This window comes from Fistularia commersonii, chromosome 16 (genome assembly GCF_037954325.1).
Source record: "Fistularia commersonii isolate RoL2024-O1a breed Wild chromosome 16, RoL_Fcom_v1.0, whole genome shotgun sequence".
Taxonomy (NCBI): Eukaryota; Metazoa; Chordata; class Actinopteri; order Syngnathiformes; family Fistulariidae; genus Fistularia; species Fistularia commersonii.
This window is the reverse complement of record NC_141299.1, coordinates 16,693,276-16,716,182: the sequence shown is the minus strand read 5'-3', so window position 1 is coordinate 16,716,182 and position 22,907 is coordinate 16,693,276. Positions and strand designations below refer to the sequence as shown.

Here is a 22,907-nt window from a genome sequence, read left to right as displayed (position 1 = left end):
TGGCGTGGCGTGGCGTGGGTGACCGATAAAGAAATACATTCGGAGCGCTGTTCCTTCCCAGCTGCACTGAAGTAAGCCCTTTCTTATTTTGCATCCCCTAAAATCCTTCACAGATACGAGAGGAGAGAAAATAAAGACAAGGAAAAAATATAGTTTGCGACGCAAAATAGACAATTCATCTATTTTTTTTTTTTTTTTTTTTTTTTTTTCTCTTTAAAACATGAAAATATCTCCGGTGTTATACATCTGGTGTGAAACAGTCAGCATTCAAATCAGGCAAAACAATCCCTGTTCAAAAGCTAAGAAGTCACAAATAAAGTGCGAAGCAACTAGTGGACTAAACATTGCACACACAAGAAACAAAAACAAAACAAAAAAAAAACATAAATGCACACTTTGCCCGGTCCCATACCTGACTTGATGGGCGAAAACAACCCAGACGACCATATACATGTGTGTGTGTGTGTGTGTGTGTGTGTGTGTGTGTGAGACGCCTTCTAATATCATCGGGGGAAATCTAGATAGAGTACAACAGGTAAATAACATGGGTTGTTTTTTTTTTTAAATTAAAAAAAAAAGAAAAGCTGCTCAACGTATCTATCATGTCATGCAGTCGAATGCCGTGTAAGAAGCATCAAAAGTCCACATACTGTAGGAAGGGCGGGGGGGCGACTGGGTTTTGCCAGAACCTCCGAGCATCAAGTCATTTGGCCACAGGAAATACATTCTTGCATCATTCATGAAGTAGTTATACAGACGTGGAGGTAACGGGAGTCACTGAATTAACCGCTCCACAGGAGAAACCCAAACATGCATCCTTTTAGACGTGGTGATAGTGTTATGTTACACAAATCAAACCTGCTGAGATATAGAAGGCCTTCATTTCGAGGTTTCGACAGTCAGTTCTTTTGTTTGTTTTTTTTTTGTTTTTCCCCATGCATTTAGTTTCAGCTATAGCGTATGTACAAGATCGGTGCGGGTGTCTGAGGTTCAGACGCCCGAAAGGAAAACCGAACGCCAGAGGAGCGACATGGACCGTAACTTCCAACTTCCTCCCACGTCAAACCCCTCGGGGAAATGTTGAAATCGGGGGGCTTCAAATCAAAAACGTAAAGAACACGATACTTTCCTAGCACGGCTGGATTTGTGCTTCTCTGGCAGACGCGAGTTATAATTCCACTCCTTGATTGTCATGGCATTAACCAACATGTAACACACACACACACACACGCATGCACGCACATACAAACATACAAGATCGCAGCAGAGTTGACAAAAACCGACAATCGCGATGGCTGAATGCTAAGAGGCGGACATTCGTTCTTTCGTCGGGTAAATATTTGCCAGAAGCACTCAAAGCCGACCAATCACATCGCTCTCGTGGGTATTTTTACATTTCGGAAACCCTCCTCGCTCTGCGCGCCGCCGCAGACGCACGAATCCAGCCGAGATAGAAAAGTCCTTTTGTCCTTTAAGGGCGATGCTATTTTTTTTTTTTTGTCTGGTTTTGCATAGGAATCACAGATCGGTTGAAGGCCAAAAGAAAAACGGTTGAGGGAGACAAACAGCAGAGATGATTCGAGATGATGAGCGGCGAAAAACAAACCAAACAAACGTGATTCCTTTTTTTTTTTTTTCCGGTGGGCTTTGGCGGAAGGGACGATCCGCGCGTTCGCACACAAACGCTCACAATACAGCAAACATGACCTCATAGACCGATAAACAACTCTCAGGGAAACTCTGACAAAAGGCCACTGCAGGTCGTTTTTTTTTTTTTTTTTTTTCCTTTTTCTTTTTTCGGCCGAATCGGAATCGCCGACGGCGGACGGACGGGGGACGGCGTCACGGATGCAGCGCGAGATGTATCGATGCGGGAATCGCCGGGTCAAACTTTTGTAAACACTCGAGTTTAAAAGTTGATGTAAACAATTTTAGACTTACTACATCCCTGATTGCGTTTGTGGACCATTCCTGTTGTTTACAACACTGGAGTGGAACAGGGTGGATCTGGCCAGTTACAGGACTTTTTGACATATAAACACACTCATATTCTGTCTTTTAAATAGAACCTCTGTTTATCTCATTTGGAAGTTTTTTTTTTTCTCTATAATACATAAAAATATTTTCAAAAAATAGCAAGTTTTGAATCGTATGAAAACAACCCTTCATTAAAGGATGACTCCTGTGGCGAAGTTTAACAATGGTTTTGTTAGAGCTTCCCTGCCAAGGAGCAAAAAGCCTCCCCATATTTGCGCTCCTTCTCACAAACGTTTCACCTCGAGGGTCTTTTTTTTTTTTTTCTTTTTTTTTTTTTTACTTTTTTTTTTTTTTTTTTTTTCATTTTAACACGTTTTGTATCTTGACGCACTTTTATAAAACATCGACAATTGTGGCTATAAACTGTGCCGCTACAAAATACAGTACATTGATTCGTCGAAAAACGTCACGCAACATAACCACAAATATCACCGACCGAAAGTTATGTCGCTCCGAAAAATACAGGAAATGTTACAATAAAATTACGAAAATATGTCGTCACATTAGACACTTAACAGTAGAATACTGATGTAAGGCAAAATCAGGTGATTTCACAGTGAAGACTCAAAAATAGTTTAGTGTTCTCTAGTTAAAAACAAACTGCTTCCTCACTTGACCAGGTCTGGATATATACGCATTTAACGGAACGTGAATTTTGACTGTCTCCTCACCTTCTAGCTAGTAGAAATACCTGATAATTTTCTCAGAAAAAAAAAAACGAAAAAATTAAATTAAATAAATATATAAATAATAATAATTTAAAAAAAAAAAATCCACATTTGTGGCATTTAAAACCGACCCCTCTCTGCGCCACACTAATAACTACGGTATTTGGATTTCACCATCGGTAATGGGTCACAGCATCGCAACACCGACCACGTCCTAAAATCAGAATGGCACATCGAACACCAAAGAGCAACTATGGGGAGGTTTTGCACTCCTTCATAAACCGAGTAGCTTAACAAACACATATATTAAATATGTCAATTCATAAATAGACACAAATTACATCAGTGCAGTTTTACACTATGCCTACGGAGAGCATTTTGGCATCAAATTCAAAAGTATTAAATTGAATATAAAATATGTAACCGATAATAAATAAATAAAACATATAAATACATTAAGCATCAAAACATACAGTACATGATGAAAATAACATTTGGTTGTCAAAAATAAAGCTTTGAGAGTGAAATGGAAAGCCGTCGCGGCACGATGGGAAAACTGATTCATTCGGTTGCGGGAAACCGGCTGCGGGGTGTTTTTTTTTTTTTTTTTTTTTTTTTTTCCTTCTCTTTAACAGAGCCGTTTTAACGTGTACGGTTTAGACCAATGTCCTAGCAGCTTCCTGCTACAAGCAAATATAAATTAAAAAAAAATATATATATTAAAGCGAATATTTAAAAAAAAAAAAAAAAAAAAAAAAAAAAAATCAATTAAATGTGCATTTTTTTTTTTTTTTTCCCCTCGGAATTTATGTGGCATGTAATGAGACACCGTAAACACAGCAGGCTAGCGAAAGCGCTGAGCGACCAATCTCATTCAAAACGATAGCGAGGCCATTCCCCGGAAGCCACTGGATGCCCTTTTTTTTTTTCAAGTCGTCTATGGGTGGCGCATCATTTCGACGGTCTCTTACGGAGTCAAGGGTGAGGTCGGACAGCTGGACGGCCATGCAACGAGGGAGAGGGTTCACCTTGCCCTTTTTGTTTCCTTCCGTTCAGGAGTTAAGAGTGAGATCTTCTTGCCGTCACAGCCTGTCCATCCTGAAGGTGTCCTCTGTGGCGGGGTCGGCCAGCACCATGTCGGGATCGTTGAGCATGTGCAGTCCGTCCAGGGTGAGGGGGTCGATTTTCAGCTCGTCCAGAGGGAACTGAGAGTCCGCGTCGAAGCTGACGTCGCCAACGTCCGCCAGAGAATTGGTTAGCTCCTTGGAGAGGCTCGGCGGAGACTCGCCTGTGACTGAAGCGTGAAATCAGACAGTTGAACAGAAACATGCGATATTTTGCGTCATTTTATACCTCGGAACGCGCCGGTAAACAAAAATCCCTGAATCGGACCGGAGAGGGATCGAGCCGGGGATGAAAGTTCAAATTCTTGGCACTATCATCATTGCCATATCTTGGGAAAATATAAAATGTTAATCTTCGACAACTCGATCTGGTACTCTGATATCCGTCTGGTCCGCAAAATTTTACCTGCCTTTTCTCAATCTGCCTTTTCCTGTAAAGCCATAAAAGAATGGAATGGGCTTCCAGACAATCTTAAGAACATGACTGATTTTCACACCTTTTCCGTTAAAAATTGGATTCCGGAGCACCAAACATGCTCATGCTAACAGGTATTTTGCCCCCAGATGACCAAAGTAACAACAATAGCACTTTCAACTTGCAAAATACATATTTTATTGCCTGTTTATATATTGTATAGTTATTTTATTGCCTCTCTGTATACAGTCGTAGATCGATACCACCAAGGAGCTCCACTGAACGCCACAGGAGGTCTTTCCTACCTGAGGCTATCAGACTTTTTAATTCCTCTTCCCTCAGCCGCAGGGAATCTTCAGATCTTTGTACTTTTTAAGACCTTAAAACACTTGATAGCCTTAACCTTGACACTTTATATTTTATTGTATTTCTTATTCTCCCTCCTTCCTACTATTATCTATTATTGTTATGTTTCTTACTTGAAACTCTGGCACAACAATTTCCTTCGGGATAAATCAAGTTGTTCTCATCGCTCTCATATTTTAAACATATTGTCTATTTTGCACAGTTTTATATTTGTATCGTCCAGGACTACAGATGGAAATTAGCGATGAGCTACAATCTGGTACAAACATAATTCCACACCGTCCTAATAAACTTCTAAACGAACAAACAAACGCGGGCGCGCGGAGGTCGCGATTACCTGTTAGGATGATGTTTGGGATGTTGGCGTGGTTACTGTAGCCGAGCTGCTGGGCGTCTTGTAAGCTGCTGCCGGTGAGACCCATCATGGCGGCCTGGGTGTAGTTGAGGGTGGAACACTGATTGTACAAGCTGTTGGAGCTGATGGGGTTCTCGATCATGTTGAATTGCTCCAGCTGGGTCGGCAGAGGACGAAAACAATCTTTCATTCATGCAAAACGCGCCACACGTATCGACAGCAGACAACCGACTAGTTCGTAAAAAATGCAGCTTTAAATCGATATTACACTTCGCGTTTAGTTTCCAAACCCTTCCGAATCTCCTGTGCGTTTCACCTGGTGCGAGAGCGCGTTGGTCTGCCTTGACGCCAACTGCTGGTCGTAGAAAGAGTCGCCGAATATGCTGCCAACCACGGGAATGTGCTGGAAGAAAGACGGGAGAGCCGAGCAGTTCAGACGCCGGCGTCCAGAAAAACGGTTCCAGACGAATTTATCCGGACGCCCCACGAGCCGGGATCGACGTGAAGACTTGAGTTCTTTTCGGCGATGCGGTAACTGCTAACACAACTGAGCGGTGACTTAAGCGAATGGCATCCTAGTGAGGCGTCGCGCTTGAGCTCCACAGGTGGTTCAAACATAAACATGTGGTATTTGGTTTTTTTTTTTTAAATATAAAAACACATAATCTTAATATGACTTTCAAGGGGAGGGAAAAAAAAAAATGAAACATGGCAGGAACATGATGCGGTGGATTGTCTCATCCTGTTGGAGAAGACACAACCACTAAGTTGCAGTGTTGCGTTGAACTTGGCAGCCCTGGTCACGACAACATAAACACACACGCGGCACACACACACACACACACACACACACACACACACACACACACACACACACGTGGACTTGTAAAAAGGGAAACTTCAGTACCTCGTAACTTCGCCGTGAACGCCGGCGGTGGAGATTTGGGAAAACGACGGCCCCGGTTTAATCGGGATCAAGAGTACAGGTATAGGACTCTGAATTTCATATTTAAAAAGGCATTCGAAAATGTTGCAGTTTGTGTGTCGGGAGTCGAATTAAAAAAAAACAAAAACAAGGATAAATTCAATTCCGCGTAACATAAACGTACCGTTATCGGTAACACTCTCGTTCTTTTTTTTCTCCACTCTTGTACGAATTTCTTGAAAGCTACAACGAGCCCAAACCCTTAGCTGTCATTTTCACAAATGTGGTTGAAATCTTGACTGATCGAGGCTGGAATTTCCCCTTTCAAGTATCTTTGCAATGAGGGAAGCACCAATGACTGACCCGTCTTTGAACGGAAGCGTCACCTTAGAACCTCCGAACCGCCCCGTTTTCAGTTTGTCCGCGTCTTCTTGGGAAAACCGGCGTGTAAAAATAACCTCCGCGTCCAGACACGTCCCTCTGCCGTGTCCCCCCCACCACGACAAACACCGTCTATTATTAAAGCGGCGCCTTCGCCTCGCTGCCAAATGTTTATCTGAAGCCGGGCTGAAGCTCCAGCGGCTTTTCTCCCCCCGCGGAGCCGGAGACAAGAATACCAGACCTAAAACCACACTGTAAAGTCCCGCTATTAATAACCGAGCGGCGGGACATTAAAAAAAAACAATATTAACGTGAACTAATTGGCGACGAGATACGTGAGATTATTTTAGCGTATAATTTGGAAAGGAGCGCAACTGGTTATAGGTCGTGTTTAACTGGAGGATATGTGACAGGAGGACGAATGTTAAATTTTGTTATCTGTTTGCTGTTTGCTTTAGAAGCTCCGGGACACTCTTCGTCCTTGTGCTGATTTGTTGAAATGAAAAAAAAAAAAAAAAAGGAAACACTAGGTATATTTGTGCTATTTTTGGCCAAATGACACCCCCTCCCTCCAACCCCTTTCATACAATCTACGCCTGAGAAAACAGCAGGGCAAGAAATCAATTTTCGTGATTGCGGCGCCGTTTCGGAGCAATGTCCGCTCCCCTTCCTGAGAACGCCGCTTTTCACCTCCGATTCAAATCGAGGTAGAAGCGGAGAAAAGCACTTGAAAAGGGGCGATATCAGGCCAAGGGGAAGAAAGTGGGTCAGATTTGCAGCTTTCGACTCCTTTCAGAAGGAGCGGTCGAAGATGGCCTTTAGGCGACGGAGCGCAGCAGCACGATGGACTCGTTTTCGCGTTTTAAACTGAAGCAACGGCCGAATCGGGGAAATCAGCAACACCGCGTGTTGGTTTGAGACAATGAAACCGACCAAAAATGAATAATAAAGAAGTGTGACTTGGTGTATGTAAAAAAACTCAAGCCGTTTCGCGGAAAAAATATTCAGTTTTCCTTTTTTTTTTAGTTGCTTGTTCGGGCAGGGTCACCTCGGCTAACTTTACGGATTTACAGGACTGTCTCAGAAAATTAGAATATTGTGATAAAGTTCTTTATCTTCTGTAATGCAATTACAAAAACAATATCGTCACACATTCTGGATTCATTACAAATCAACTGAAATATCACAAGCCTTTTATTATTTTAATATTGCTGATTATGGCTGGCGTCTTAAGAAAACTCAAAAATCCTATCTTAAAATATTAGAAGATCATGAAAAAGTTTTTTTTTTAATGCGTTACAGAAGAACTTTATCACAATATTCTAATTTTCTGAGACCGTCCTGTAGAGTAATGTAGTCTGATTGAAGAAAAGCGCTAAATAGTCAACGGACGCATGCTACCTGCTAATAGCATAAGCTAATGGTTCATTTTCTTTCTACAGTCACTCGCCGGAAATCAATGACCGTAAAAAGAATATTCGTGATTTCGCCCCGATAAAGTAAAAAAAAAAAAAGAAGCCTCGTTTCTGACAATATGGTCGGATGATCTCATAATCGGACCCATCTGGATCTAGATGTGAAATCTTTAGCGCTAGGTCGTCCGGACCGGCCCCGACTTGGAACCTCCGTCGACGAACCATCGCCATGTTGTCATGCACGGTGCGCGGCGGTGATGAGGATGCGGGTTATACGGCTGGAACACCGCGGCGAGTTAGCTGCTGGTACCAAAGAAGGAAAAGCAGCCCCGACTCATCGGCGATTCGCTCCCCGCCCCTGGAAAAGCAGCTGGCTCGGTGGGTGGGCTCTTACTTGAGGCGAGCCGCCGGGGGAGAAGCCTTGATTGGAGACTGGGGAGGTTGGAGACTGAGTGGCTGGTGAGCCAGTCTGATTGCGGTACTGTTGGAGGGAAGACGGTTAGCTAGCGCTAATCTCCATGCCTGTCACACACAAATCTCAAAGGAAGGGGGGAGATGGCATCACAACAGAGCTACTCAGAACATGTCCCGTCGGGTCTCGGAGCTGAGGAAATTTATCTCCGCCTCTGAAAGTGGAAGTTACACAACCGTTTTTGGCGTTAATGTATGCGGGTGAGAGGGAAGCTAAGTCGTCTGTATGCTACAAATGCATGTCTACAGCTGGGATGAAAAATACGAACGCGTGTAGGGAGGAAAAAATAAATAAAACAAGACATCGGCTGTTCTCCAAAGACAGTGGCTTTTTTTTGGATGTCGTCACCGATATTTTATTTTTGCCCGAATCAACACTTTATTCAACATGTGAATCGGTTTTTTGTTTTTTATCTGAAAACCTTGAAAAAAATGACTTTTTGGGCGATTATTTTAAATAAAAAGCAGTGACCTCACAACCTCACCCCATTCACATTTTATGCCCTAACTCTTTATCCTTGTTTTATCCTTTATCCATCTGTTTATGTTGTCGTTTAGTTTTGTTTGTCTATTCTCACCCTGTCGTCCATTCTTATCCTTGATGTTGTTGCTCTCACTGCTGTCTATTTTTCGTGGATGTCTTGCTATCTTCTAACTGTCTCTCCATTTATATTCATATTTATTGACACTATAACTGCTACGCTACTGTAACCCAGAAAAAAAATCCTGAATTGGGATGGATAAAGTTTAAGTAATATCTTATCTTATCTGATCATAACCATGTATTAGATACTGAATATTAGAATACTTTTACAGATAGTCCCATGGCTGTTCTTCCTGCCCAAAATGAGAAACGTGAGGACGTAAAACTGGTGTGTGTGTGTGTGTGTGTGTGTGTGTGGAGGGGGGGGGGGCAGACATTTTCACGATTCAACGATTTCGCTTTCTATTGGAAATAAATCGCATTTAGTGAGGACTTACTGAGCTGATGCTCATGCTGACGGTGGTCTGGCTGTCCGGGGAGGGGCTGCTGGCCGCGGCGGTCACCGTCCCGGTGGACACTTGCGTGGGCAGGGTGATGAGCTGGATGCCCTGCGGCAGGACCTGCTGCTGCTTCTGCAGGTCGCTGATCAGCTGAGCCTGAGCCTGAGGCGTCAGCTGGTTGAACAGGGGGAACTGGGCCAGCTGTTGCTCCAGACTCAACGGCTCCGTTGGCACCAGCTGGAGAAGAAAAAAAAAAAAAAAGAGAAAAACGCTGAAGGAACCGTCGGATTTTCAAGTAGGATAGTTTAGTGAGCCCCGTAGGGCAGACCTGGGCACGTCCGACCCGTTTAGCTTTTTTATCCGGCCTGCCAAACTATTTTCTTTGAATATTTTAACAAGTATTTTCAATCCATATTGAATTTAGAAACTTATTTTTCCCTTTGTTTTCATTTTGTATGGATCATTACATACGAAATAGTGTCGGTCGGTACATTTAATTTATCATTAACGACTTTAAAATTGATATAAAATGCCAAAAAATTGAAATATTTAAATTGCAATTTTTATTTTGTTCACCTGTTCGGCAACCCGCGGCTCTTTCATCTTTACACTGCGGCGCCGAGAGGCTTGGGAAAATAGATTATAAATATTTAATTGAAGTGTATTTCATTTGTGTTAATTCCTTTTTTTTTACTTTTAGTTCTAAGTTGGAAGATTATTGTGATCTTGAAATATTAAATAAAATTATATTTATTATTTTTCACCGCTCAAAATAAGCCGGTATACCTGCCGGCCGGTAAAGTCCCGATTTGCAGATGCTGTGCGCAGAAGTTCAGGAGCAGAAGTCCCATAAACCAGGTAAAATAAATATTGATGAAAATATTTTGCAAATATTTGTTATTGTTTACTGACACAGTGATTTTTTCCCGATTTATTTTTAAAATTCTGGTCAAGTCTCCGCTACACGCTCTGAAAGCCCGAAGCTCAAAAGGAGTTCATTACATAACTAAAATTTAATTTTCTCCGCAATACTTTGTACAAACAAGTGTGTTGCTTCTGAAATTCACAGTGTAAAGGTAATAAAAAGCAATACATACAGTTAGACCTTTATTTTAGACGTCAAAAAGTGATAGCGGCTCCCAGTGTTTTCTTTTCCGAGGAAACCGGGTCCAAATGGCTCTTTGGGTGTTACGGGTCGCCGACCCCTGACCTCGTTGGCCCGCGTATAAAAATCTAATAAGAAATGTGGCTCGCCAGCCCAAATAACACCGAGATAAAATACCTGCGTGATGTTCACGGGCGAGGAGAGGGTGGGGGAGAGCTGCTGCTGCTGCGGCGACTTTTGCAGATGGAGGTCGGTCGTCAGAGTGAGAGGCACCACGGGAGGCTGGCGCCGCTGCGCTGTTTCGCTCATGGTGGGCTGGGGAGAGGTCGGAATGACTGCTCGGGATAAATACGAGATTGGAAAAAAAAAGAAAGGTGACAATCAGTTTCAGTGAGAAGTAAATAACGACCATGGGCGTTAACTGTTCCAATGACCAAAAGACAGCAGGCAGAACTAGAGGTTGCAGAGATGAAGATGTTGAGGTTCTCTTTGGGAGTGACCAGGATGGAGAGGATCAGGAATGAGTCTATCAGAGGATAGGGTTAGATGTTTTGGAGAGAAGGTCAGAGAAGCCAGACTGAGATGGTTGGGTCATGGACAGAGGAGGGATAGAGAATATATTGGTAGACGGATGCTGGAATTGGAGCTGCCAGGCATGAGGTCTGGAGGAAGACCAAAGAGAAGATGTATGGACGTAGTGAGAGAAGATATGAAGGTAGTTGGTGTGAGAGAGGAGGATCCAGAGAATAGGGTTAGATGGAGAAAGTTGACTCGCTGTGGTGACACCTGAAGGGAAAAGCCGAAAAAAGAAGAATCTGTCACAGGGGTGCAGGACATGTATGACCGAGACAAAGTGATGATTGAGATGTTTTGGACATGAACAAAGGAGTGTTCATGTCCAAAGCATGGTGAAGATCTGGGTAGAGGGTTGCTGAAGGTGAAGCTGCCAGGCAAGAGGTCTGGAGGAAGACCAAAGAGAAGATGTATGGACGTAGTGAGAGAGGATATGAAGGTAGTTGGTGTGAGAGAGGAGGATCCAGAGAATAGGGTTAGATGGAGAAAGTTGATTCACTGTGGCGACACCTGAAGGGAAAAGCCGAAAGAAGAAGACGAAGAAGAAGCGTTAAGATCAGACATTAAAATCAGAGGATAGCGCGTGATAGTAGGGACAATAATTCCAGGTTGGCTTGAGGGGATTTTTATTTTATTTTTATTTCCACTCAATCTCTACTCTAAGGAGCAGCTTTGATTGTTTTTGTTTTTGCTTGTTTTTTTATTTTTTATTTTTTTAAGACTTGAAAATCTCCCTCAAAACAACGAAGGGATAAGGCCGGTCCTCACCGTGGCTGGCGGCACTGATGCCGAGGTGGGTGAGGTTGGTGGTCAGGCTGCCCGTGCTGTTGGACGAGCTGAGGGAGGGGAAGGCAACGGTGTCCTCGGGGTCCAGGGGCGTCGACAGCGGAGGAGGGAACTGGATGTTTGTGAGATCCGGGAGGGAGCCGCCGGTGTTGTGCGCCGCCGGGAGCACGGAGGGATTCGGTTCCTGGTCCGGTGACGGGAATATACTGCGAACGAGCGGGTTTCATCAGCCGTGGCGAAGGCCGTTTCGAGATCGCTCGGTGTGCTTTCAGGAGAAGACGTTTCAAAAAAAGGATCATTGTAAAACAAGGATCGGAACAAAAAAACCTCACTTGATTCCCGGGACGTCACACGTGTTGGGGTTTGATGTATCATCCTGAAAAGGGATAAAAATGCACATCAGCCACCAAATGGAAATTCTTCACCGCTTCCTTCTGTGCCGTCAGTACCTTCTTGTCGTCCCACAGCTGTTTCTGCACGTCCTTGTCGGCACTGGATTCGGAGGTCTCCGTCCCGGGCACTGTTAGCAGCGGGACCGATTAGTACAACGGCAAAGTAGAGTCGCTCGCGATGACGAAACTATTTCGTAAATCGCCCGACATGTTGAACGGCGGGTGCTTTCATACTCAGGAGGGGGAAACAGAGAGCGAACCGGTGTCATTACTTTTGGGTTTTCCCCACAGAAAAGGGTTAAATCCGAGGAAGATTCGGGATATAAATGCACTTCTGTCAGCTTCTCCCCTGATGCTCCTCCACAGCCGGGGAAATACTGAGCCAGCGCGCTGAGGCGGTACTTTGCCATCGATCGGGATCAATTTGACGACATGAATATTTTAGCACGAGTCTCGAGCTACAACTGCAACGGAAGAGCGCAACTTGATTGCGATGTTTCCCTTTCCTTTCTCCGCGTGTTTGCGGCTTTCATTAGGACGCCGGGCATTAATATGTAAAAGTAGCTGCACGTCTGTGTAAGTGGATATGACGGTACCTCGTTTGGGCTGCAGGTCCTGTGATCCCCCTGCAAACACCTCCTGGGGTTTGGGATTCATGGCGCTCTGGTGTAAGGCAGAGTCTGAATTTGTCCTGTACGTGTTAGAAAGATGAGATGTCGGCAAAGCCCACGTCCAAATCTCTGCTGATACCGTTTTTAAAATGGAAATGGTTAAACTTAACATCCATCTCAAAAAAAAAAATAATGGTGAAAAAAAAAAAAAAAAAAACAACCTCGAACTCGATGACAGACCGGTTAGAGGAAATTAATGGAAGAAAAAAAAACAAAACAAAACATCGACGCCTCGATTTAACCAGTCTGTCGTCTCGGTTCGAGAGTTTCCTCTGTTTCGTTATATTCATAAATGAATTTTTCAATTTGCGACTAAAAAGGATCAATACGAAGACTTGATGAAAGGAGGTAACCGGAGAGCTCCTGACCCACTGAACCTGTCGGAGATGCAAATATTCCATGAAGTTGTGCTCTACCTTAAAGCGGAAACACACGGCTTCTGTCGCCAAACTATTACTGCAAGTATTTCAGGAAATGTGCATTGTTTGCACATCCAGCTGTAAAGCGGCAGAATCCTGCAAGAACCTAAAGCAGATCATCTGTTCTCCCGTTGAAAAATACCCGTTGCTGTTTGAATTATAAACCATGAAGATTGGCGAGAGGTCGATCACAGCTCTTTTGGAGGGCCGCGCTTCCCCGACGGCAAACATCCCGCGATATATACGCTGAGCTTGTGATCGCGGCATCGTAAAGAAGGGTTTTCGATTGTTTTCATCTGTTTGCGCTTCAAAGTGGTCGCACAGCGTGCCGTTTTTTCGCTCGGGAACACCGGGAATCAATAAATCCTTTAAGCTAAGTTTCCCCTGAACGTGTCATGGCGTGTTAGGAAATGCAGCAACATGGAGCATAAGATATATGTGTATTTTTTTAATTGCATTTGTTTACTGAGCTTTATTTTCAACTGGATAAGAGGAGATTGCTTACCTTCTCCAGCTCGTGTCTGGTGGTGGGGAGAGGTAAACTGAGCTGTAGGGACAGCTGTCAATGTGAATCTAGTTAAGTGTAATAAAGAAGGGAGGATGAAAAATAGATCGGCGCTAATCCATCGGTCCGTGGCGGTCGGATGAAGAGATTTCGTCCATATTCCTCGGCGAGTATTCATTTCAATGAAAGATTTCAATGAAACGCTTTTCAATTTGTGAAATACTTCTCCGGAGAATGAAACGGTAGCAACGCACGCTGCTTTGTATCGGGTCTCCCCGTGCAGGTGGCCAGACAGAGAATCCGCCTTGTTCTGTTTCAAATCTGTCGAACAAGGCAGCCTTTTTTAGGACGACATTTCCTGCCACGAAAGTCGGTGCATTTTGCTCTACGTTCTTGGGCCATTCGGGTAAAAAAAAAACAACCGTTTAACCAAAAACGATGCGTTCATTTTGTTAAGAATATGCTTCTCGACATGCAAGTTTGTCAACCTACAAGAGAAACGAACCCATACGATTCTCCTGCAAGCACAGCAAGCACAGTAAACAGCGCGGATTTTAAGAAAAGAAAAGGAAGAAGTAAAGGATATTTGGCGTCCGTGCTTGTCAACTGACAACGGTCGGCGGTGAGGAGACGTGATGCGATTCCGATCACGGTACACGCGCTCCACCAAACCATGGTGCCTGGTTGTCCGACTGGTATCCATCACAGAGTTCTAGGGTGAACAAACTCAGGGGTCACAGAGGCCGGCAGAGCATCTCACTTACACAGAAAATTATGCCCGACATGTCTTAGGATTCATGGTGCAAATGTGTTCACCTCAGAAATGAGTCAAGCCATGGGCCCCCCATACTGATGCCTGAGTTGGTAAATGTATTCAAAGATGGAAAGCCATGACAAGCAATGGTATTCTTTACATTTAGCGAACAAATTGAGCTAAAGGGGTAGAACTGTCCAGCTTGTAGCAAACATCTGGCTTCCTTTCGCTCCCGAACCAACGGAGCACCTGGTCCAACTATGCAACTCGGCTCAATCTATGAATGGAGCCTTTGAAAAAATTGCCTTCATGGTCATTCTGGTTGGAACCAGTTTAAGGACACTAGAAATGCACCTGCAGCCTTACGCTGTCCATTATTTTCACCAACAGCTCAGAAAAGGTACACTGAATTAGAATAAATCATTGATTTACCAGCCGAGAGAGGCTTAGGGCTCACCTGAAAAGGCAGGTCAATGTTGCCATTTCCAATCTGATTGACATTGGGCAGTGAGCCTCCATAGTACTGTCCACGATTCTGCCCTAGTTGCAAATACTGGGTCTTCTGTAACTGCAACTGTGCAAAGTAAAATTGCATGAAAGCATGAGTGAATGACTGGCCTGATACACGAAAAAGTGATGCAGAAATGAATGATTCCTGCCAGTCCACAAGGGTTAAAAATTGTCACCGAATAACTTACAAATGCGACACGATGAGACAGGCAGATGAGGCGAAATCGTTTCTCGCACGAAAACACACAAAAAGCTGATGTGAATGGCATCTGCCTGGCAGCTGGTGTAATTACGGACGTCGCTCTTAACGAACCCGGCTCGTTTTCTTGGCCGCGCATCTTTAATGCCGAGCCGGCCGAAAAAAAAAGGCATATGTGTTATGAGAAACAAACGCGTGGAGTTTGTACATATATCGTGGACTGCGGTTAGAATCGACGATGACATGAACAAATGCGATGAACTGATGTTTGGATGGTTACAGACGAGATCTGAGAGACCACAAATCTGGCTAGTTCATTACACCGGCATCCCTGCCGGAAGAGACGTTTCAGCTTTGTCATCATTTCCAGCAAAACGGCCGACAAATAGGGCGGTCGTTTTCCGGGAATACTAATGGTCTTTTCTAGTTAACTGAGGAGTGTCATTAAGTCAGAGATGATTGTTTGGAATTACTATTTTAGTAACAATCATGTTAAGGTGACATTAAATATATATATATTTATTTAAAAAAAAAAAAAAAAAAAAAAATATATATATATATATATATATATATATATATATATATATGAAAATAGTAGAGTGCAGCTTCAACTGTCATTTGGCTAGTTTGAAAATCAATCTTATTTTATCTGTTTAAATCTTAGTAAAATCCAGGTCACTAGTCATCGCAGCTCATTGTGACGTTTTCCAATCGCTTGTGTTGTTCAAGGACTGGAAATACATACAGAACTTAACGCAGTCTATAAAGTTATACAATGAAATGTATTCTGATTATTTTAAAAGGTTATTTTTAAGACGCTTGGACTATTCAATCGTGTCTGCATCCGACATAAACATTAAATACATAATTTATGACAACAGCCAGTTGAAGCTCTACTCTACCAAAGGGGAAGCACACCTGGCCTGATGTTGCATGACATCTATGAGATGGAGTAAGTAACACAGAAGTATGTGTCATTTAAAGCCTTTTCTACCAGCAGGCGATTATTGATCAGAAATCAGAAATTGTTTGCTGAACTCATGTAAGGTGTGTGTCTGACTGAGCTGCTGAAACAAACAGCTCGGAACAAAACAAACCAAAGCTAGAGGTTGACAACTGGGATTTGAATGTTTGGAAGATGGCTAACACATCACAACATAAAACTCCAACTTAACGCTCTTCGCGTGTTTTGATTCAGTCATATACTCGTTAGACAATTTATTTACCCATTTTATATTGTTTGTTTGTGAGCGAAACGTAAGAGGTGACTGTTCAACCCAACCAGAGAGCACAGGTGCTTAATATTCATTTCTATTAAGCTAGCTTGGCTACTAACCTGACAGCTACACGCATGCAAGCTTTTTTTGATGCATTTTAATTGACCTGGCACTACAATGAAACAACGGTCAAGCGGAAATGGACGACTAAAGGTGTTTTTCTGGTGCAGCAACGAGTGTTATTGTCAACTTTGGCTGCATGTCATACAAACGCCGAGATTTATCTCCGCAGCGTTAGCGGGCTGCCAAAAGAAAAAAAAAAAAAAAAAAAAAAAACAACGATGCAACACAACGTGAGTCGCTCGGCGGCGGGGGGGGGGGGGGTCTTACCCGGGCAGCTCTGGTGATATTCAAGTCCTTCATCACTTCCTCGAACGCAGCAGTTTCTTCCGCCTGTTTTTGGTTATGCAAAGCGATTTTCTCGCTAAATTTCCGCGGATTGTTAGAGGACGCCATCTTTCCCTCTTCCTCTGAATGGAATGTTACGCTACGCAAGCGCCCTACGTCGAGGCCTTCTTGTGACGTCATGACGCAGAGGCAGCCGTGCGCATGCGCCGTGTGGATGGAGACTCAGGTGTGCTAAAATCAGAAATGTTTATTTTGGTCCCCCCATTTCAATCACAATCAACTGCTGGCCATACTCACCTCATTTTTTTTGCTTGCCCCCCAGCTTGCTTATTATTTTGACCAAGTTCAAGGCTCATAAAGTGAACGTTTTGATTTACAAAACTGACCCTCTCACAATCTATCTGTGCAACGAAAGGTGGTGTAGTAGCTTTATAATCTTCTATTTAACTGTTGCGCTTCCACTTCACAGTGTTTTCCGCAGAGTATGAATAATGTTAGACAAGCCGTATCCATACGCAATAACATTGAACCTGTGACAAACTATTTTCATCATTCATAAAGTCTGCTGAGTGCATTTTTATACCCCAAGATATTTTGCATGTAGCCATCGTTGTAAATTAATATTTAAACACCGACAGCCGATTTGTATATCAGAAAATGTTAAACTATTACAAGAACGAGAATACAAAAAAATAAAAAGGCCAGCACAGGGGTTGAATCCTATCTAGCAGCATCCACTTGCGTATCACAAATAAGCACATTGACGTGCTTTTTTTGTTTTCTCTTTAGTGAACCGTCAGAAATCCAACCGCTTTGTGTATTTAAAACTGACAAGGAAAAAAGAGTAACGGTGAGACGGGTTCGCCTTGATTTAAACCAGCATCTTGGTTTATTCAAAATCTCGGATCAACATGACATTTGTTGTGCCGACCCCGGCCGCTTCAAGAGGCATATCATTGTACATCAGATGTGGTACGGCACGACAGCGGAGAAGTACTGTCACAATGCAAGGTAGGAAGTGCTTTAGTTCATTGAGGCAGCAAATACATAATTTCTCGATAAAGCAGCACCTGAGGGGTATCTTACATACAAACATAATACATCTTCCATTAAGGTTGCACCAAAAGCTAGACAGATGTCTACATTCCCTTTTGACCGTAGTACCCTTCATATTGCAATTCGACAATATAATGTGCTTTACAGGTAAAAACGCTGAGGGAAACAGGAAATACTTTAGAACAGGAATGAATATGACATGCTGCCATTCCTGTCGACATCACAGAGAGTTGAGGGGGGGAACAAGCACGCTCATTTGGATTTTTCACAGAGTACATGGAGTACGTTGAAACTTTCAGCAGCAGCAACAAGGTGAGTGAAAAGTACAGTCAATGTTGTACAAATGAAAACTTAAAACCTAACATAGAATTAATGAGGGAAGATCGTCTAGTCAGTACTATACACTTGTACACCCCGAACAATGAAAGTGTACTTTTTTTCAGATATCATAATCCCAAAACAAGGATAGCAGTTACATGATAGAGAAGAAAAAAAAAAAGATACCTTGCATTAAGAAAGTGTCACGAAAGAGCAGCGGAGATGAGCATTCTCACTGGCACACGCACACACACACACAATGATTTCAGTCGGTCCGCGGCAGTGTGTTGCACTGAGAGGATAACTGACGTTTCAGAAAGGGCGCGGCACGAAAAATACAAGGGCACTTCACATCCAAAAGGATTGAATGACTTTGAGTTGGAAAAACTCCTGGTCATTTGTGCAAACACTGGCGACCACTGTAGTTTTCGAGGTTCTATTTAAATATGCGTGTAAAATAGATGAATAGGCATTGTGTTCTCGAGTCGCTGAATACACGTCATAATGTTAAAAAACTTCACGAGGTCAAAAAGTGTTTCGTAACAGCTAAAATACAATCAAAATGTCAAACATCTCAGCAGACATGGGACACTGAGCAGATGTTGTCGATGGACACGGACACAGCGTCCAAACAAATAAAGGACCGATTGAAAGCTGTACGGAGTCTAACTTCAGCCCATTGTTGTTATCAAAGGGCTTTCCAGTTGGGTACGGCTTTTAATGAAGCAAAGTCTTATTTTTTATTTGGAAAAAAAGGCATCTACCGCCGGAGTTAAAAATTTTAGACTGACACTAAGTTCGACGACAACCAGTGCTTGCAACCACACATTTTCACAGAGACTACGAGGGAGTTAATGGAATTTACCCTCCGACACTGAAAACTAGCGAGCGGGAAACTCAGAAAACACGTCAATATTCGATCGTTTAACAGTCAAGATGCTCCACATCCAGTGACAGGACAAAAACAGATAGATTCTTTTCGCTTGTTCTCTCAAATGACTGCGCGGGGACGCTCATAAAAACACAAGAATCCCATCTTGTGCCGATAGAACGACGCGGATAAGATTTTCCCACATCAGAGGTCTAGCACTGTGTTTGGTTTTGTGGAAGGAAAATTGGTGTGCAGGCAATGCCGGCAAAGGACTCTGGGAAGTGCAAATCCCTCTCCCACTCATTTGTCTCTGTGTTGTACACCTGAATGATGCTGGTGACATTGTTCAGGTGCCAGTTGTATCCGCCGATGACGTAGATTTTCCGGTCAAGCAGGCAGCAGCCTGCCTCGGACTGCCCCGCTCTCATGGGGCTGACGGTGGTCCACTGATCGTGCTCCGGACTGTAATATTCGACCGCCATCACATCGAAACATCGGTCCACGTGGTCCATGCGGCCGCCCAAAGCGTAAACCCGATCGCCGCTGCTTATCATGGCATGCAGGACTCTGGGTTCGTTCATGGGAGCTCTGAAGTCCCACTTGTCGGACACGGGGTCGTAGCAGTGAAGACTTTTCTTGTCATCCAGCGAGACGCCGTAACCTCCGGAGACATACAGCTTTTCTCCGCACGCCGTCCCGGCGTGGCCCCAAATCCTGCGTTTCAACGGCTCCACGTATGTCCACCTGTTCTTCTTTGGGCAGTAGCACTCCACGGACGACAGACTGCCGGATCGATTGCGCCCCCCGGTGGCAAACAGCTGCCCGTTTAACACGCTGAGCTGGAACTGGATACGAGCCTCCTGCATGGGCGGGATGCGCAGCCACTTGCTCAAGTGCGGATCGTAGCGTAAACAGCTGTCTATCGCCCCTTCACCGCTGCGATATTGTAAGTGCTGTCCGCCGATGACGTACACGAAGTTATCAAGTACGGCAACGCAAGCATGGCTGCACCCTGCCTCCATCTCAGTCAGCTCTCTAAACTGACGAGAAGCTACGTCAGGGAGCTGGTAGACCTTGGAGCTCACCGTGCGGTCGTTGTCCGTGTAGGGCGTCCCCCCAAAGGTGATGAGGGACATGACGTCAGAACGAATGAGCGTCCGAGGCGACTGCATCTCGTGCTGTCGGAAGGGAAGGATCTGATAGTTGAAGGCCTCCAGGAGGAATTGGCGACACAGCACGTCCTCCACCATGATGTCCACCTTCTGAACCGTGTCCACCAGCTCGGATGAGCGCATGAGTGGAAAGCGCACGTGGCACAGGACCAGGCTGGCTTGCGACCGGCGGGACTCCTCGTGCTGGAGCCATCGAATGGCGGCGTGGAACAGGTCGATCTCGCTGCAGTTTTTCAGTTTGTTGCTCTGCAGGAAGAAGACGAGGCGCTCCATCGGAATGTGCAGGAAGTCCTCCTCCTCGGCAATCTGGAGGAAGTTCTGAAAGGTAAAGGCATCCACCGACTCCTTGAGGGAAGACAAACTGAAAGTGGTGGCCATTTGGCCGATGTGCAGGCAGGTCTCCACACTCATGGCTGACTTGAGGAACTCCTCGCACAGCTCCACCACAGGGACCATTTGGAGAAAGACCGCTGCTCCGAGGACATCCTGGATACAATCCAGGTCTAAAGTGACCTCGGCACTGTAGGCAAAATCAATAATATGCTTGAGGCCCCTTGCCGACAGCCCTCTCAGCTCTATGGTATTTTGATTTGACTCCCTCATTCCCCCGGTGAACATGGCTCTGAAACGCAAAAACAAAGGACATATGATGTAACCTCTGCCTGAATGAAAGGCTTGGGGAAGACTCTGCAGAGGCATACGATAAGCCAGGGCCTTTTTGACATGAGGTAAGACACAAGTTGGCAAAACACAAATAACATAGCTTCCGGGAAGCATGCAATGTACTTTTCCAGTGTCATTAACAGTTTGACACTCCCGGTCTGCCGGGACACCTATCAAATTTCACTCTTATCATTGCCTGTCTGCTTTTTGCTGTGCAAAAAAAAACAAAGTGACCCAAACATCCTGTGTTTCATCTCCCTCCCCCAGATAAACTGCTCGAAATGTAACTTGTTGACTGCCGTTTACTCTTAACAGCGCACTCAGTGTAAACTGCTCTGAAAACAAAAGCCAGATAAGTGCTTTGAATTTAAAATGAAGACGGACATCGAGAAATCACGTGACCCACCCCCATACTGACCTGAAGTAATCGCTGCAAGCAGCGAGCACAGCTCTGTGGACTTGGAAGCGCTCCCCGTTGATGGTGAGCACAACATCGAGCAGTTGGCCTTGTGTCCGTAACACTGCCAAGCCCTGGAGGAGCGAGGAACTGTGACCCGGGGCCGAGAATGTGCAACGTAGGGTGCTATTCTTGTTTGCCATACTGCAAGAAAAGAAAGTCAGGACTTGTTTAGGGAGGCAAGCGGAGAGGCCTATCTCTCAAAATCAAATGTTTCAGAGCTATTTTGAGATGTTGTGATTTGTCCTCATATGATCTGTATGCAAAAATTGTGGTGAAATCTGAGACTGCAAGACTTAATCACAGGCTTCGCTAAACATTAAGAAAAAAAAAATCAAGGACGCTCCAAGTGCAAATTTCTCAGCTGCTTCAAATTTCCTCCCTCAACAACAGGCGCGGACATGTAAGAATATTTTCTAGATTATCTAAAAATAAAGGACCTTCCAAACAGCAAACAGGTTGGTCTCTTCAATGATATTGAATGATCGACGATTCAACAAAATAAACAATGTCACTGCCACATAGTTTGACAGCAAATATTGATGTGGATGTAAAAATATATACAAACTAATTGACTTTAAATCATATACCAGCATGTGGCTGTTATGTAAATTAATATTATGTTGTTTTTGCAAATCCATCACAACAATGTCCTGAGACAGTCAGATTCTAGTTATATTTCTCTGTTCGACAACACCAGTGTTGAAACATTGATCACACTCAAAACTTAATATTTGATTACAAAGAAAGAAAAACTCAAAATCCGTCCCCAATAAAATACTTTTGTAAAATAAGTAAATATAAGTCGCGATTTTCAAGACTATCCTGAGACTAGCATAGGTGTTAGCTAGGTGTTAGCATCCTTGTTAACAGAGGCTCCGCGAAGGCCGCGCCACATCCTCGGCCTTTCCTGATCCGTGGCAGCCGAGTGTCGCATCGAATCGGCCGGCAAACCCTATGACACACCCTGCCCCGCGGGCTACCGTCGGCTCACCTGCTCTGAGGAGGTTGCGAAGCAAAATCCCCACCATCCGATTCTGCCATCGTCTAGCGCAGAGGTACACGTATCGGGCATATTCACTAATGAATTCTTAAAAACGTCGATACAAGCCTGCTTCCCATGGTGGGTTGAAGGCGACTCTGCGGTCCAGGTGCGACCGAGACACAGACGATCGAAGACCCGTCTGCTGGACGTATGACCCCCCCCCCTCCCTCCGGCCGGCTGTACCGCCTCTTTCCGCTGTAATGACGGAGTTCAACCACAAGGGGGCGCTGTTAAGCAAACCACTACACCCGCCGTGGTTTCCATGGGTACCAGGGACAAAACTACAGTGGAACCTTGACTTACGAGTGCCTCAACTCGTAAGTTAATATAAAAGTATAAAAGTATAATATAATATAATATAATATAATATGATATAATACAAAAGTCAAATGTGTGCATTGAGCATAAACTACATTTACCACATTTCCCATACTGAACATTTTACCCTCGACGTGACAGCATCCCGCCGTTAGATCGCAGTGCATCTACGTCAATGCCATATTCAACAAGTGGAAGTGAGAAATGCAAATGATTTCTACATGTTTCAATATTTCATATTTCATTGTATTTCTTATCCTTCCTCCTTTCTATTATTATCTATTACTGTTATGTTTCTTACTTGAAACTCTGGCACAACAATTTCCT

General features: G+C 44.1%; 2 protein-coding genes across 3 annotated transcripts; both read right to left on the bottom strand.

Moving 5' to 3' along the window:
* Positions 1–211: 211 nt before the first annotated feature.
* On the bottom strand, positions 212–16,849 carry crtc1b (CREB regulated transcription coactivator 1b). 2 transcript variants are annotated; one of them, XM_086162438.1, is made up of 14 exons: positions 16,663–16,849; positions 14,804–14,920; positions 14,179–14,304; positions 13,593–13,654; positions 12,594–12,688; positions 12,055–12,125; positions 11,938–11,981; positions 11,588–11,811; positions 10,424–10,581; positions 9,139–9,378; positions 8,081–8,167; positions 5,282–5,368; positions 4,948–5,122; positions 212–3,999 (listed from the first exon to the last, which is right to left on the bottom strand). In XM_086162438.1, the coding sequence occupies exons 1-14, from the start codon at positions 16,786–16,788 to the stop codon at positions 3,788–3,790; spliced, it is 1,824 nt and encodes a 607-aa protein (XP_086018564.1). In that variant the 5' UTR covers positions 16,789–16,849; the 3' UTR covers positions 212–3,787. The 2 variants fall into 2 exon arrangements, with proteins under 2 accessions (XP_086018564.1, XP_086018565.1); XM_086162439.1 differs by lacking the exon at positions 8,081–8,167.
* A 1,122-nt stretch (positions 16,850–17,971) lies between these two features.
* On the bottom strand, positions 17,972–22,429 carry klhl26 (kelch-like family member 26). The gene is made up of 3 exons (XM_086161671.1): positions 22,212–22,429; positions 21,179–21,361; positions 17,972–20,719 (listed from the first exon to the last, which is right to left on the bottom strand). The coding sequence occupies exons 1-3, from the start codon at positions 22,259–22,261 to the stop codon at positions 19,138–19,140; spliced, it is 1,815 nt and encodes a 604-aa protein (XP_086017797.1). The 5' UTR covers positions 22,262–22,429; the 3' UTR covers positions 17,972–19,137.
* Positions 22,430–22,907: the final 478 nt, after the last annotated feature.

Excerpts from the sequence above, each read along its gene's own strand:
- crtc1b (XM_086162438.1), bottom strand. The coding sequence starts at position 16,788 with ATGGCGTCCTCTAACAATCCGCGGAAATTTAGCGAGAAAATCGCTTTG. Across the intron at positions 12,689-13,592 it reads CCAGACACGAGCTGGAGAAG|GACAAATTCAGACTCTGCCT; the intron begins GTAAGCAATCTC and ends TAACACGTACAG. Across the intron at positions 8,168-9,138 it reads TCAGCATGAGCATCAGCTCA|TACCGCAATCAGACTGGCTC; the intron begins GTAAGTCCTCAC and ends TCCCTCCAACAG.
- klhl26 (XM_086161671.1), bottom strand. The coding sequence starts at position 22,261 with ATGGCAGAATCGGATGGTGGGGATTTTGCTTCGCAACCTCCTCAGAGC. Across the intron at positions 21,362-22,211 it reads TCGCAACCTCCTCAGAGCAG|TATGGCAAACAAGAATAGCA; the intron begins GTGAGCCGACGG and ends CTTTTCTTGCAG. Across the intron at positions 20,720-21,178 it reads GCTTGCAGCGATTACTTCAG|AGCCATGTTCACCGGGGGAA; the intron begins GTCAGTATGGGG and ends TTTGCGTTTCAG.